Source organism: Nicotiana tabacum, chromosome 23 (assembly GCF_000715075.1).
Source record: "Nicotiana tabacum cultivar K326 chromosome 23, ASM71507v2, whole genome shotgun sequence".
Classification (NCBI taxonomy): domain Eukaryota; kingdom Viridiplantae; phylum Streptophyta; class Magnoliopsida; order Solanales; family Solanaceae; genus Nicotiana; species Nicotiana tabacum.
In genome coordinates, this window is record NC_134102.1 from 78737418 (window position 1) to 78751985 (window position 14568).

General features: G+C 37.7%; 1 protein-coding gene across 5 annotated transcripts; it reads right to left on the bottom strand.

Annotated features, from left to right (window-relative positions):
- Positions 1-9641: 9641 nt before the first annotated feature.
- On the bottom strand, positions 9642-13900 carry LOC107820101 (F-box/FBD/LRR-repeat protein At1g13570-like). Of its 5 annotated transcripts, none has more exons than XM_016646319.2 (4): positions 13773-13900; positions 10398-11228; positions 10126-10284; positions 9642-10029 (listed from the first exon to the last, which is right to left on the bottom strand). In XM_016646319.2, exons 2-4 carry the CDS (start codon positions 11196-11198, stop codon positions 9724-9726), a joined length of 1266 nt encoding a protein of 421 aa, XP_016501805.1. In that variant the 5' UTR covers positions 11199-11228; positions 13773-13900; the 3' UTR covers positions 9642-9723. The 5 variants fall into 5 exon arrangements, with proteins under 5 accessions (XP_016501805.1, XP_016501803.1, XP_016501804.1 ...); XM_016646317.2 differs by having other exon boundaries at positions 9642-10032; XM_016646318.2 differs by lacking the exon at positions 13773-13900 and adding an exon at positions 13349-13749 and having other exon boundaries at positions 9642-10032.
- Between the last annotated feature and the right edge of the window lie 668 nt (positions 13901-14568).

A 14568-nucleotide genomic window follows, 5' to 3' on the forward strand; every position in this document is an offset into this window, starting at 1 on the left:
TTCTACAGTCAGAGAGCGAGTCCGTCGATTCATCGAGGGGCTCAACTATGATATTAGATTCAGCATGGCCTGAGAGTTGGAGAGAGATACCTCATATTAGCAGGTGGTAGAGATAGCATGGAGGTTGGAGGGTATGTGTGGCCATGAGAGAGAGGACATGGAGGTAAAAAGATCTTGAGGTATTGGAGAATTTTGTGGTGGCCATGTTGCAGCTACAACCCTTCATGGAAAGGGCTATATGAGCCATCAAGTTCACTCGGCACTTCCATCTTCTAGTGGTGCTCCGGTTATTCCAAGATCTCAGGTTGCACACTTTGCTTAGACACTTTCTAGTGCACCTCCAGCATGGGGTGCCTTCAGCGGTCAGTCTAGCAACCACACCCATCGAGAGCTTGCTTTAAGTGTGGTGATACCCGTCACATGCTTAGAGACTACCTTAGACTCAGGAGTGGTGCAACTCCACAGACCACTCAGGCTCCATGGATTCAGTCAGGTCCACAGACTTCTCAGGCTATGATTGCTACCCCAGGTGCTGCTCTACCCGCATAGCCAGCTAGGGGTTGGGTACATGCGGGTAGAGGTCACCTTAGAGGGGGAGGCTAGGCCCATTTCTATGCTTTTCTAGGTAGGAGAGAGGCAGTTGCTTCAGACTCAGTCATTAAAGGTATGGTTCCGATTTTCCATAGAGATGTATCAGTCTTATTTGATTGGGGATCCACTTATTCATATGTGTCATCTTACTTTGCTTCGTATTTGGATATATCTCGTGATTCTTTGAGTTCTCCTATTTATGTGTCCACACCTGTGGGAGATTCTACTGTTGCGGACCAGAGTTGATCTATTGCTACTTAGTATGGTAGACTTTGATGTTATCTTGGGCATGGACTGGTTTTTGCCCTATCATGCTATTCTAGATTGTCACGCCAAGACTGTGACGCTGGCTGTGCTAGGTTTACCACGGTTAGAGTGGAGGGGTGCATTGGATTATATTCCTAGTAGGGTTGTATCATTTCTAAAGGCTCAGCGGATGGTTGAGAAGGGGTGTGATGATTATCTAGCTTTTGTGAGAGATGTCAGTGGCGATACTCGTACTGTTGAGTCAGTTCTAATAGTGAGGGACTTCCCAGATATATTTCCAGCGGATCTTCCAGAAATGCCACCCGATAGGGATATCGATATTGGTATTGACTTGTTGCCGGTCACTCAGCCCATTTCTATTCCACCATATTGTATGGCCCAAGCGAAGCTAAAGTAGTTAAAGGAGCAGTTACAAGAGTTGCTTGATATGTGTTTCATTCGGCCTAGTAAATCACTGTGGGTGCTCCGATTTTTGAAGAAGAAGGATGGTTCTATGAGCATGTGTATTGATTAACGGTAGTTGAACAAGGTTACAGTAAAGAACAAGTATCCATTACCGCACAATGATAATTTGTTTGATCAGCTACAGGGTGCCAGAGTATTCTCAAAGATTGATTTGCGGTAAGGGTATCATCAACTGAAGATTCGAGATCCGGATATTCCAAAGACTGCCTTTAGGACTCGGTATGGTCACTACGAGTTCCTTGTGATATCATTTGGGCTAACCAACACCCCATCAGTATTTATGCACCTGATGAACGGTGTATTCCAGACTTATTTTGATTCATTCGTCATTGTGTTTATTGATGACATCTTGGTGCACTCCCGCATCCAGGAAGATCATGAGCAGTACCTGAGGATCGTGCTTCAGACCTTGAGAGAGAAGAAAATGTATGCAAAATTCTCAAAGTGTGAATTTTGGATTGATATGGTGGTATTTTTGGGTCATATAGTGTCGAGTAAGGGGATCAAGGTAGATCTGAAGAAGATTGAAGCAGTTCAGAGTTATCCCAGACCGTCCTCAGCTACTGAGATTCTGAGTTTCCTTGGTTTGGTCGGGTATTATCGCTATTTCGTAGAGGGTTTATCATCTATTTCAGCACCTATGACCAAGTTGACCCAGAAGGGTGCTCCTTTCATATGGTCTGATGAGTGTGAGGCGAGCTTTCAAAAGCTCAAGACTTCTTTGACTACAACCCAGTGTTGGTGTTGCCTACAGGCTCGGGGTCTTAAACCGTGTACTGTGATGCATCACGTGTTGGCCTTGGCACGATGTTGATGCAAGATAGTAGGATGATTGCCTACGCGTCTAGATAACTGAAGACCCATGAGAAGAATTATCCGGTTTGTGACTTGGAGTTGTCAGCCATTGTTCATGCATTGAAGATTTGGCAGCATTATTTATACGGTGTCCCTTGTGAGGTCTTTACCGATCACCGGAGTCTACAACATCTGCTCAAATAGAAAGGTCTTAACTTACGGCAACGAGGTGGTTAAAGTTGCTTAAGGACTATGATAACACCATTCTATATCATCCCGGGAAGGCCAATATGGTGGCCGATGCCTTGAACCGAAAGGCGAAGAGTTTGGGCAGTTTAGCATATCTACCGGCAACGGAGAGGCCATTAGCATTGGATGTTCAGGCCTTGGCCATCCAATTTGTTAGATTGGATGTTTCGGAGCCCAGCCGAGTTCTTGTTTGCGTGGTTTCTCGGTCTTTCCAATATGATCGCATCAGAGAGAGTCAGTATGACGACCTCCATTTGCTTGTCCTCAAGGACACGGTTCAGCATGGCGATGCCAATGAGGTTTCTATTGGGGATGACAGTGTGTTGCGGATGCAGGGCCAATTATGTGTGCCCAACATGGATGGGTTGTGTGAGTTAATTCTTCAGGAGGCCCATAGTTTTCAGTACTCCATCCATCCGGGTGCCGCTAAGATGTATAAGGACTTAAGGTAGCATTATTGGTGGAGGAGGATGAAGAAATACATAGCAGAATATATATCTCGATGCCTAAATTATCAGCTTGTGAAGTATGAGCATCAACGACCGAGTGGTTTGCTTCAGTGACTTGAGATTCTCGAGTGGAAATGGAAGCATGTCACCATGGACTTCGTTGTTGGGCTCCCATGGACTCAGAAGAAATTTGACGCGGTATGGGTGATTGTGAACAGGTTGACCAAGTAGGCTCATTTCATTCTTATAGGGACTACCTATTCTTCAGAGGAGCTGGCTCAGGTTTATATCCACGAGATTGTCCGACTTCATGGCGTGCTGGTATCCATCATCTCTGACCGGGGTACACAGTTCACAACGCTTTTCTGGAGAGTGGTATAGCTCACTCCCAAGACAGACAGACAGTCCGAGCGCACCATTCAGATATTGGAAGATATGCTTCGTGCCTGCATTATGGATTTCGGGGTTCTTGGGATCAGTTCTTGCCGCTTACGGAGTTTGCCTACAACAACAACTACAATTGAGTATTTAGATGGCTCCTTATGAGGCCCTATATAGGAGACGATGTCATTCCCTAGTTGGATGGGTTGAGCCGGGAGAGACTAAGTTATTAGGCACATATTTGGTTCGAGATGCCTTGGAGAAGGTCAAGTTGATCCAGGATCGGTTTCGAACAACCCAATCTAGACAGAAGATTTATGTGGATCGGAAGGTTTGCGATGTTGCAGTCATGGTTGAAGAGTGAGTCTTGCTCCAGGTTTCACCCATGAAGGGTGTGATGAGGTTAGGGAAGAAGGGCAAGTTGAGCCCTAGGTATATCAGACCTTTTGAGTGCCTTGAGAGGATCGGTGAGGTGTCCTACAAGCTAGCATTGCCACTTAGTTTATCTGTGGTTCATCCGATGTTCCATGTTTCTATGCTCCGGAGGTATTATGGTGATCCATCTCATGTTCTAGACTTCAGCACAGTCCAATTGGATGAGGATTTGACTTATATTGAGGGGTTAGTGGCTATTTTGGACAGATAGGTTCGAAAGTTGAGATCAAAGAATATTGCTTCAGTGAAGGTTCAATGGAGGGGTCATCCGGTTGAGGAAGCGACCTGCGAGACCGAGCACGACATGGGAGTCGTTATCCTCATCTATTCACCAATTCAGGTATGTTCTTATGCACGTTCGAGGACGAACGTTTGTTTTAAGAGGGGGAGAATGTAACGACCCGACCGGTCATTTTGTGTAATTACGCCCCGTTACCTTTTTTATTACTTTACACATATGTGTTTATGATTTTTTGACTTGCGGAGTCGGTTACTTTCGTTCCGGGAAGCCTTCGGGTTGATTTTGACTCTTTGATTCTTGACTTAGAGGTTTAAATTAGAAATATTGACCAAACTTTTACTTTTGTGAAAACGACCCCAAAACCGTGTTTTGATGGCTCTTATAGCTTCATATCCAGATTTCGAATTTGGGCGTATGCCCGAAATTGATTTTGGAAGTCTATAGGTAGATTTGTGTTGATTTGCCGAAATTTGGACATTTGAAGTTGAAAAGTTTAACGTAGGCTGACTTTTAGCTATCGAGCTCGGAATTTATTTTTGGGACTTAAAATAGGTCTGTTATGATTTTTGGGACTTGTCTGCAAAATTTGGCGTCGTTTGGAGTTGATTTGATAGGATGAGGACGTTTAGTTGTAATTTTAGAAATTCTTGAATTTTACTTGGAAATTCATGCATTTTAGTGTTCGATTCGTAGTTTTAGATATTATTTTGTGTTTTGATCGTGCGAGCGAGTTCGTATGATCTTTTTAGACTTGTGTGAATATTTGGTTTGGAGCCGAGAGGGCTCAGATGAGTTTCATACATGCTTCAGAGTGTTTTGGACTAAAATTGTAGAATCTAGTGTGCTGATACTTCAGGTATCGCATTTGCGAACACCGGGTTCGCAATTACGAGCTTAGTAGGGGGGCTCAGTTGTCGAAATTGCGATGTCAGGCTCGCAATTGCGAAGTGGTCTGGGATTTTGGGTAGTGCGCATTTGCGATAAATATGTCGCTTTTGCGAGGGCAGCAGGGTTCGCAATTTCGAAGAGCTTCCCAGGCCTGTCAGCGCTGCAATTGCGAGGGTTTTTGCAATTGCGATAACTTCAACTGAACATAAGGGCTGAAAGTCGGGATTTCATCTTTCATTCTCTCATTTTTGAACCCTAAACTCGGTAGAAGGCGATTTAGAGAGGAGATTTTCATCTATACACCTTGGGTAAGTGACTCTAAACTATTTCTAATCATATTCCATCAACATATCTTAGATTTTAACATCAAAATCATGTGAATCAAAGTGAAAAATTGTGAAACCTTGTCAAGTTTTTGAAAAATAAGAATTTGGGTTTTAAGAGTCGATTTGGACTCGGATTTTGAAACTAATCACATATATTAACTCGCGGGGTCATGAGTAGTCAGAATCTGCAATTGGACTCGGGTTGTGACCGAACGAGCTCCGAGTTGACTTTCGTTGACTTTTTAGGAAAAGTGTAAATATCATAGCTTTGTCTATTGAAATTGATTTTTCTTGCATTGTTTGTTGATATTAAGTCAATTTTGGTTAGATTTGAGCCATGTGGAGGCAAATTTTAGGGGAAAAGCTATTTTCGAGAGTTGAATTGGCCTAGTTGAGGTAAGTATCTTGCCTAACTTTATGTGAAGGAAACACCTCTTAGGATTGATATTGATTGATTCATTTGGTGCTATGTGAAAGCCGTGTACGCAAGGTGATGAGTGGGTCCACGGGTTATACATGGTATTTGACCGGTTTAGGCTACTTAGACTCTTTCCATGCTTTAATTGAATTATCGTATCATGTTCTAAATTCTCATAGTCAATCTATTCTTACTTGCGCTAGTCTATTCTTATATGCTATAAATGATTTCGTTAACGCTTGTTCTACATCATAATTGATAAATTTCTCTCATGCTTTAATTGAACTTATTGCCTCTATTATTGTTTCATGTTATCTCTTTTATTATTGATTAACATTACTTGAAGTTATTGTTCATGTTATCTCTTTCATTATTGATTTTTATTATTTGCAGTCATTGTTGCACGTTATCTCTTCCATTGTGAGTATTCTCATTTAATATCGTGGTTATACATTATCTCTCTCATTGTTGAGTTATTGGTATTGAAGTTGTGAAAGTCGTTATCAGGTTGAGACAAAATTATTATTGTTGAGACATCTTCCTTGTTGAGAATTTTACATTCACTGTTATTGTTCATATTCTTGTACATGTTGTGGTGGAGCCATGAGCTATTGTTGTGGAAATATTATTATTTTTTATTGTTGGAAAGTTGTGATATATGGGCATATGTGGTGCGAGTTGTTATTGTGATATGATATTGACGCGCATGCGGCAGTATAAGGCTTGGGGTTAATGTTCCTGTTGCGGTATAAGGTGGAACTTATGTGCGTGTTACTTGTAGGAGAACTACGTGAAGCCATGTAACATTATAAGTGGGCTAAAGTGCATGTAGCTACTTCAGGAAAACTGTTTTCAAAATATATTTCAAATGTAAGGCTCACGCGACGGTATAAGGAAAGATTGTGATTGTGTTTGTGAATTGTGAATACGAAGCTGTACCTCGGTTGTGATTCTTGATATATATACACAAAGCGGTACCTCACTGGTGATTCTTATTGTACACGAGGCGGTACATCAGTGGTGATTCTTATTGTACACGAGGCGGTACCTCGTTGTGATTCTTATTGTTTCGTTCTTCCTTGATTTTGTCAGTTATTGTCCGTATATGATCATTGTGGTTCTCTTTAATTGATTTCTTTATGTTATTTCTATGCTTCTAATTTCGGTATTAGTTCATGCTGTTAACTGTTTCGTATCAATTATTTCTCTGCTTTCCATTATTTATCCTTATTACATTTTTATACTGTTTATTGATATCCTAGTAGGTGTCTTGATCTAGCCTCGTCTCTACTCTACCGATATTAGGCTTGATACTTACTGGGTATCATTGTGGTATACTCAAACTACAGTCTGTATATCTTTTTGTGCAGATCCAGGTACGTCGGCCCGTGCCGGACGCTAGAGTTGATTGAGTAGCTATCTTTGGAGACTTCAAGGTCTACCTGCTCTACGTCCGCAGGTCTCGGAGTCACCTTCCCTATTTTTACTTTCTATTGTATTTTCTTTCAGTCAGTGATGTATTAGATATTCTAGTTTTATTTTATAGAACTTATGACTCGATTCCAACGGTCTTGGGGAGTGTATTGTTGAGATTCTGTTTTCGGAAGTTTGTATGAGTTTATCATACTTGTTTTAGTGTTTTGTTAATTACATCTGTCAAGTTGTTATTAAATGTTAGGCTTATCTATTTGTAGAGACTAGGTGCAATCACGACATCCTACAAAGGAAAATTGGGGTCGTGATAATTACTGATTATCAACATATCGTACACGTATAAATAAATAATGACGATATGACTAGGAGTATTCTTAACGTAAACACATTTGTTTACACTCATTAATTTTGAAATCATTTGACAACATTGTTTGGTCAAATTTTGGATAAGATCGTTTGTGTGCTTGTTTTAATCCATAAAGAGACACAACAAGTCTGCATCCCTTATTTCCTTTTTCCAAGAACCACAAACTCTTCGGGTTGTTCCATATAGATTTCTTCCTCCAAATACCCATTTAAGAAGGTTGTCTTCACATCCAATTGATGAATTCAAGACTATATACTGTAGCCAATGCTACTAACATCAAAATATAGGTAATTCTTTAAACCAGTGAGTATGTGTCAAATTAGTCAAGACCTTCTCGTTGTCTATACTATTTAACAATAAATCTTTGCCTTATATTTTTCAATAGTACCATCAACTTTGAGTTGCCTTTTGAAAATCCACTTAGAACCCAAAGGTTTATTTCATGGAGGAAGATCAACCAATTCCCAAGTGTGATTACTTAGTATGGATTCTATCTCACTATTGACTGTCTTTTTCTAATATTGTGCTTCCGAGCAAGGAATTATTCTTTAAACGTTTGAGGCTCATTTTCCAATAAGAATGTTAGAAAATCTGGTCCAAAAGGAAGTAGATGTACTTTGATGTTTATTACGTCTTGGATTTTCTTCATTAAACGTACTTTCCTTTACTTCTTCCCGTTGTCGCTTATATTTTTCACTTGACGACTCAAATTACTTTTTATACGGATAAATATTCTCAGAGAATTCAGAATTATCTGATTCGATTAACGTATTAATATGAATGCTGGGATTTCTGATTTATGATCTAGAAAACGATATGCTTTACTATTTGTTGCATATCATATGAAAATATTTTTACTATATAAAGCAATTAGTAAGCAAATATTATATAAACAATAGTACTTTTGATTTATTTCTAAAAGAGCTAATTCATTTACATATATAACATATTTTAAAAATAGTACGTCACCATCAGATTCTTTATTTCTTAAAACTGAGCCATGATTTAAGGGCTTATGTGTTAGAGTCTCCCATATTCAACCAAAATCTCAAAATTGTAGGGATTTATCCACTAATCTTTCCACCATCAGGAACCCAAAAATTCCTTCCTTTTCGTTCTTTTTCTCGTCAGATAAGGCAAAATCTCATCCAAAACTCCATTCGCTTCCCTTCTTTAAATAAACTACCAATCTCATAGCGAAGAACAAGGTAAAACTCATTAAGACAGCAGATTCCAAGATTGCAGCCTCTGGAATTGATAAGAAACAAAAGAAGAAAAAGAAGCAAAAAGATACCCAAATCCAAGATAATTTTCCTTCACTCCATCCGGTGCAAGTGAAGGTTTCTTTATTATTCCTTTTTAAAATAAAGCATTTGAAAGTCTCATGAAGTTGAGAATCTTTTGTTTCAGAATATTGATGCACAACCGATCAATATCTTATGTATTTTTATTGTGTACTAAAATGTATTTGATGCCTATCTTACGTATTTTTACAGTGTATCAAGTTACTTTTATAACCTAGGATCTAGGATCCGGTATTTTTACCTTATATAATGCTCCTATGTGTTTTAAATTATACTTATTTCAATTTAAGTATGTATAAAATGTATATGCAGGGTGGATAGATTCTATTCTATCCATTTCTATGTAGCCCTAAGAGTACTACTATTGCTAAACTAGAGGTACAGTTTTCATATAACTATTTTAAGCAATTCCCAATTTATAGTGGTGCAAGGCTCAAATCAAAGAAGCCAACAGATTTTGTGCAAGGAAGTTAATGATCAACCTAAACATATAACAGCCAAGAAGAGACCAAATTCATATATTATTTGCTTATAACGCCCAAGATAGTGTGTGCGCACGCCCACAGAGATATGCATGCATGTATTGAGATAATGGTGGCTTTACCAGTGCATACTCTTGTAAGAAAACGACTAAGAACTTTGGCTTCCCACTTGTCAAGTTAACAGGAAGAGTTTATATAGGGTTCCTCAGTTTCATTTGATGATCTTTTTTAAGACGTTAGTTGTTTCTAATAATTTTAATTAAGAGAAAATTAGCCCGAAATTCTTTTTCTATTACAAAGTGGCTAATGACCATGGTTTTCCGGCAAAGCTCCAGTGAGAAGTCGGTAAAAGTAGTTAAATCTTAGTTTCATCTCCGCATTCCAGGTGTTCGATAAGTTGTTTTCGTCTAATCAGTAGTTTTAATTACTTCAACTCTTATTTGAAACATAAATTAGGATACATTGATTCACATACTTAGGCATCTTAGGCAAATCTCTGTCCGACTCTTAGAGTCATTATCTCTGCCATGATCCTCCGGTCCGGAAAAATTTATCAAATTACGATAATTTAATGAAAGTGATAAATACATACGATATCAACAACAACTAATAATCAAAGTCATGACTTCAATCATACAAGATCATCTACATCAACTTCTTCAAATTTGAATTCAACATCGGGTGATGCTCGACGGTATTGTTTTATCTCATTCATCAGTTGTCTTCCCGGCCGAAGAAGGAAACATGAATAATTCCAAATGAAAATTTGCTTAAGTAATGGTGCAGATGCTAGTATAAACCTCACAAATTCCATTTCCATCTCAAGACCACTAAAAGTACTCATATGTACTCTTTGAAGCAGCTTCACAACACCACCACCAGAGAATGATTGGGCTCGTAAGAAATGTACAACAGGTTCCACATCGTTGTCCACTGACTGCTAAAGGATTTTCGGGAAGAATGGTTAGGCGAGTTCAGTGGAAAATACCATATTCAGTCACTTTCAAGAGAAAATAGGAGAGTGAGTGCTTACACATCTAATTGTAAGCTGTTGTAATTTAGGGCAGCTTGTAATCAAGTAAACAGCAACCGAAACCTCCTCAACATTTCTGAAAGACATGTCTGTTTTGAGAGTTTTCACATTGTTCAGGGCAGTCGGGGGATTCTCTGGCAGACCTCCCTTGGTCAAGTACTAGAAGCAAGTCAAAAATTAGTTAAAGATACGAATCAGATAAATCATTTGGTTATGATATGTACCAAGTTTCACGAGACTAATAAATATTATTACACATTTCCATTACGTACCTCCAATAACCAACCACGTATATCCAGTTCCCGTAGGGAAGGCATGCAATGGAAGAATTTCATAAAATTTGAACAAACAGGAGATGCATCAGCCAAAACTGGTGAATTGAGAGACAGGATAACCTTACTAAGCACAGGGGCATTCTTGAAGCAAAAGGACTTTGATTTTCCTCTAAACTCAAAGAATTTGAGATTAGGGGCAACAATTTCAAGGGTGTCAAAGTCAGTGCACCAAAGCAACCTTAATCGTTCAAGCAATGGGCATTTAGAGATCAGATTCCTAAATATTGATGGAACAAAAGTGACTCTATCAAAATCAAGATTAATAAGCTTCTCAAACCCTTTGAAACCGGACGGAGGGTAAAACAAGCATTTATGAATTTCCAGACGCCTTAGCTGCTGGAATGTAAAAAGGTGAGAAGGTAAATGATATATGTTGCCTGACCATATGTGAAGGGTGAATTCCTGGATATTTTTCTTTGACAAGAAGAGTATCCAGTGATCAATATCAGGACAACTTTTCAAGTTAAAGCCTCCGAGTTTAAACTTCAGTATTGGTCCTTTATAGATTAATAGGACTTGGTAAATGATTGTCTTAGCTTCTTGATCATGTGCAAATGACCCGAAAAAGTTATAACCAAAATCAAGTTCTTGACGTGTTACCCATTTGTACCTCCAGTCTTTTGACAAGATACTGGTCTTCACTGCATCTTTCAAAGGCAAGCACCCTAGAATTTCATCCACAACATTACATGGCAGGTTGCTAATTGTATCAACATCAGATCTCCTAGCACTCTTCATGGTCTAATACTGACGAGTTTGCAGGCAATTCTGAAAATTAAAATCAGGGAAATTAACAAATAGTACCAAGGAAATGCACTTGTCAACTTCCATAGTATTCAGTATTCAACCAATAGCTATTTGAAGGAAAATTCAAATTATTATGAATACACATTTCAGCAATGTATCCACAACCTGTATATGACTAGTAGAGGTGGCAAAATGGTTAAAAGAGAACAATTATCCACCTATATTATCCATTAAAAAATGGGTTGGATAATTAACTTTTTAAAAACGGGTCGAATATGGATAAGAATCATATTATCCACTTAGAAAATGGTTAACCAAATGGATAACCAATGGATAACTAATGCGTTTAACTTTTACATTTGTAAAGCCTCAAATTGGGGGTTCCTCAAGTTAGGGAGGCTAGGAATTCTCCCATAAATAATCATATTCAAGAAGTCATGGATAATATGGATATCCACATTATCCGCCGGATAACCCGTTTTTTATCCGTCTCAAATATGGGTTGGGTCGGATAATTTATCCGTTTTTTGAATTACCCGCATTCGACACGCTCATATCCGACCCGACCCGCCCGTTTGCCACCCCTAATGACAAGTAGTTCAATGTTTTCAACTGCATACGATTTTACCATTTTCTATATATTGGAGAGACAAAATAATGATACAGACGAGAGTATCAGGAAAGAACATAGATTGAAAGACAGGAGGACCATAAACTTCACATGGAGAGAACACTGGTAGTATTTGCAAAGCAAGCCCATTAACTATCTCCTACTAAGGTTTCATTATTCTTCCAGAGTTCACCACAGCCAGAGTTCCTCAGTTTTTGTACTTGAGGAGAAAAGCTGTTACTCTATTTTCTTTCCAATTAAACTCATAGTTCACCATACATTTCCCAAGTAGTGATGAGCTTTCGGCATTAACGCATAACTGCCCCTCTATCTAATCACGTAGTTTTAATAGATAAAAGATATTCAGGAGAGCAAGCACAATGAGTTGAAACATATTAGAAACAAAAGCTGATCGGAGCATGCCAAAGAGAGAGCATCCGCGGGAAAGATGTTATGCAAGATTAAGTTCATAATCTAATATTCTCGACTTATTTTAAGTTCTTGAAGATTGCACACTTGCCGATTTATGGAAATAATTCACTCTACTTGAGATGATATAAAAGTTATATAGTGTAATTAATATAAACTAGAACAGAAAAAGTGCATTTAGCTATTCAATTGCGAGGAACATCTGAATAACATCTGTTCTCCTTTCTAAACAGGTCAAACAAAACACACCAGGGGAAAATATTAAAAGAAAATTCACATTAACAAATTTATTACAATAAAGATTGAAGACCTGCTGCAAGGTAAGCATTGGACAACTAATGCTTCCCCAACATAGCATCAAGAAAGTAAATGTCGATCATATTTGTTTAAAACAAGCAAATAATGCATAAATACAAGCATTAGCAGCCTAGAGAAAATCAGAACAAACAGCTTTGTAAACTTATGTTAGAGCAAGAACGCAGACAAACTTGATTTTGTGGTTGCTTTCTGAATAGGACAAAGAAAAGAATAACAAAAAAATACGATGTTCCATGTTTTCTGATTGACTTTGTTAAACATCCAAAAATTTACCAATGCAATTCTGTTGTATTCTTGCAAATTTTTTAACAAATCAATTGGTAAGCAGAAATTAGGCTCTAAGAGAACTGGGGAGTTTAGCCTTCTAGGGCTTTGGTCTAGTGGTAAGAGCGGAGCACATCATGTAGACAAAAACCTAGTACGTAGTATTTAAGTGGAGACGGATAGAAGGATGACCCATTATCCAGAAAATGCAAAAATATATTAAAGGAGAAGGAGAGCTTATTCACTAGTAACCTAGATTCAGTACACAGATATAAGCTAACCAAGTATTCTTCTTTATATGGGTATATTTCTTCAGTCAGTCGTTGACCAAAGCAAAGATCAAAGTTTCAACAGGTATAATATAAGATGAAAAAGAGAAAGCCAGACCAGACATTAAAGTTTGTCATTCCTGCTTCAGATTATTGTTCCTTCTAACATAAAAGTTATAAGCTGAAAAATGGAACAACAAACCATAAAACATTATTACAAGAAAGCAAAGAAGGATGAGATCTGACCATACCCATTTTTTGCTGGATCCGGGTCACATGTGGGTTTTAAGTATTTGGGTTTGTGGATCTGGTCGTATGATTAAAAATATGGATCCTAAGATGGGTCAAATAAATTGTGTGGAATTCCTGCAATTAATTTTATGGCGAATATGGGCATGCTATCTCAAAAATTACAGAATAATTTTCATAACTTGGATAACAATCCAAGGAATTAACTCCAAGAAAATGTTGGTCTTATGCAAAATAAGCACACAATGCATAAATAGTAAACATTAGAGAAACTAAGAATGATGAGCCTTGTAAACCTATAAATTGTTATAGCAAGACGGCAAACAATCAAGAATATACAAATTCTTAGGGGGGGAAATGAAAAATTAAAGAAGAAACTGAACATGACAGAGTCAAAGCAACACTATAATGAGTCCATAGGCTTACCTGTAGGTGTAGCAGAGTCCACATCCAACTTCTCATAGTCTCTTTGGTTCAGTTTTATGTGGAGGCAATAACCGTTTTTATATTAAATGGTGAACGTTGGTGACTTTTGGTGTTTTAACGTAACTAGTTTTTGGGCACCCTAACGAGTATTAGACTTTAAAAATAACATAAATATTATTAAAAATATATTTTTAGTTATAACATAAAATTTAATTACAAATTCTAAAATAATGTGTTGATCTTGCTTAGCAAATTTCATAAAAGAAGAAACCTTACACCATAAGTTTGTGGATACCTTAGATATTAAGGTTCCTTTATTTTAGATAATCCGTAAATATAATAGCAAAGAATCCAATACAAAAGAACCGCGCAAAGCAAATACTCCTATTTCAACTTAATTGCAAACAAATATAGAAAAAATGCAATTGGCTATTACAAGAATATCTTAATCATAAAATACAAGGTTTCGTGAAGCTATTTTAAACATAAATTTTAAGAAATCATAGAACAAAATGATTAAAGAATACACATCAACTTAGCATAAATTTATATTTTTGTATGTGAGAAATTTTTTCATTACCACAGGAGAAACTAACCACTTGCACTCAACTGCTTCACTTGTTGCATCCTCATCTCTTTTAGGCAAAATTTCAACCTCTATGTTACACCCGCAACAAAATCACAAAATGGAGTTTAAGATATCAATATTTTAAATGAATCCAAATCAGAAAATTTAAAATTATGAGTAATGAATGTGCATATATAAAAAACAAAGTGGAGATAATGAAGTTTCTTT

What these genes read in the sequence shown, in the direction of transcription:
- LOC107820101 (XM_016646317.2), bottom strand. Translation starts at nt 11,198, where the DNA reads ATGAAGAGTGCTAGGAGATCTGATGTTGATACAATTAGCAACCTGCCA. An exon ending in TACGTGGTTGGTTATTGGAG is followed by an intron (nt 10,285 to 10,397) that starts GTACGTAATGGA and finishes ACTTGCTTCTAG; the next exon opens with TACTTGACCAAGGGAGGTCT. An exon ending in AACAGCTTACAATTAGATGT is followed by an intron (nt 10,033 to 10,125) that starts GTAAGCACTCAC and finishes AAAATCCTTTAG; the next exon opens with CAGTCAGTGGACAACGATGT.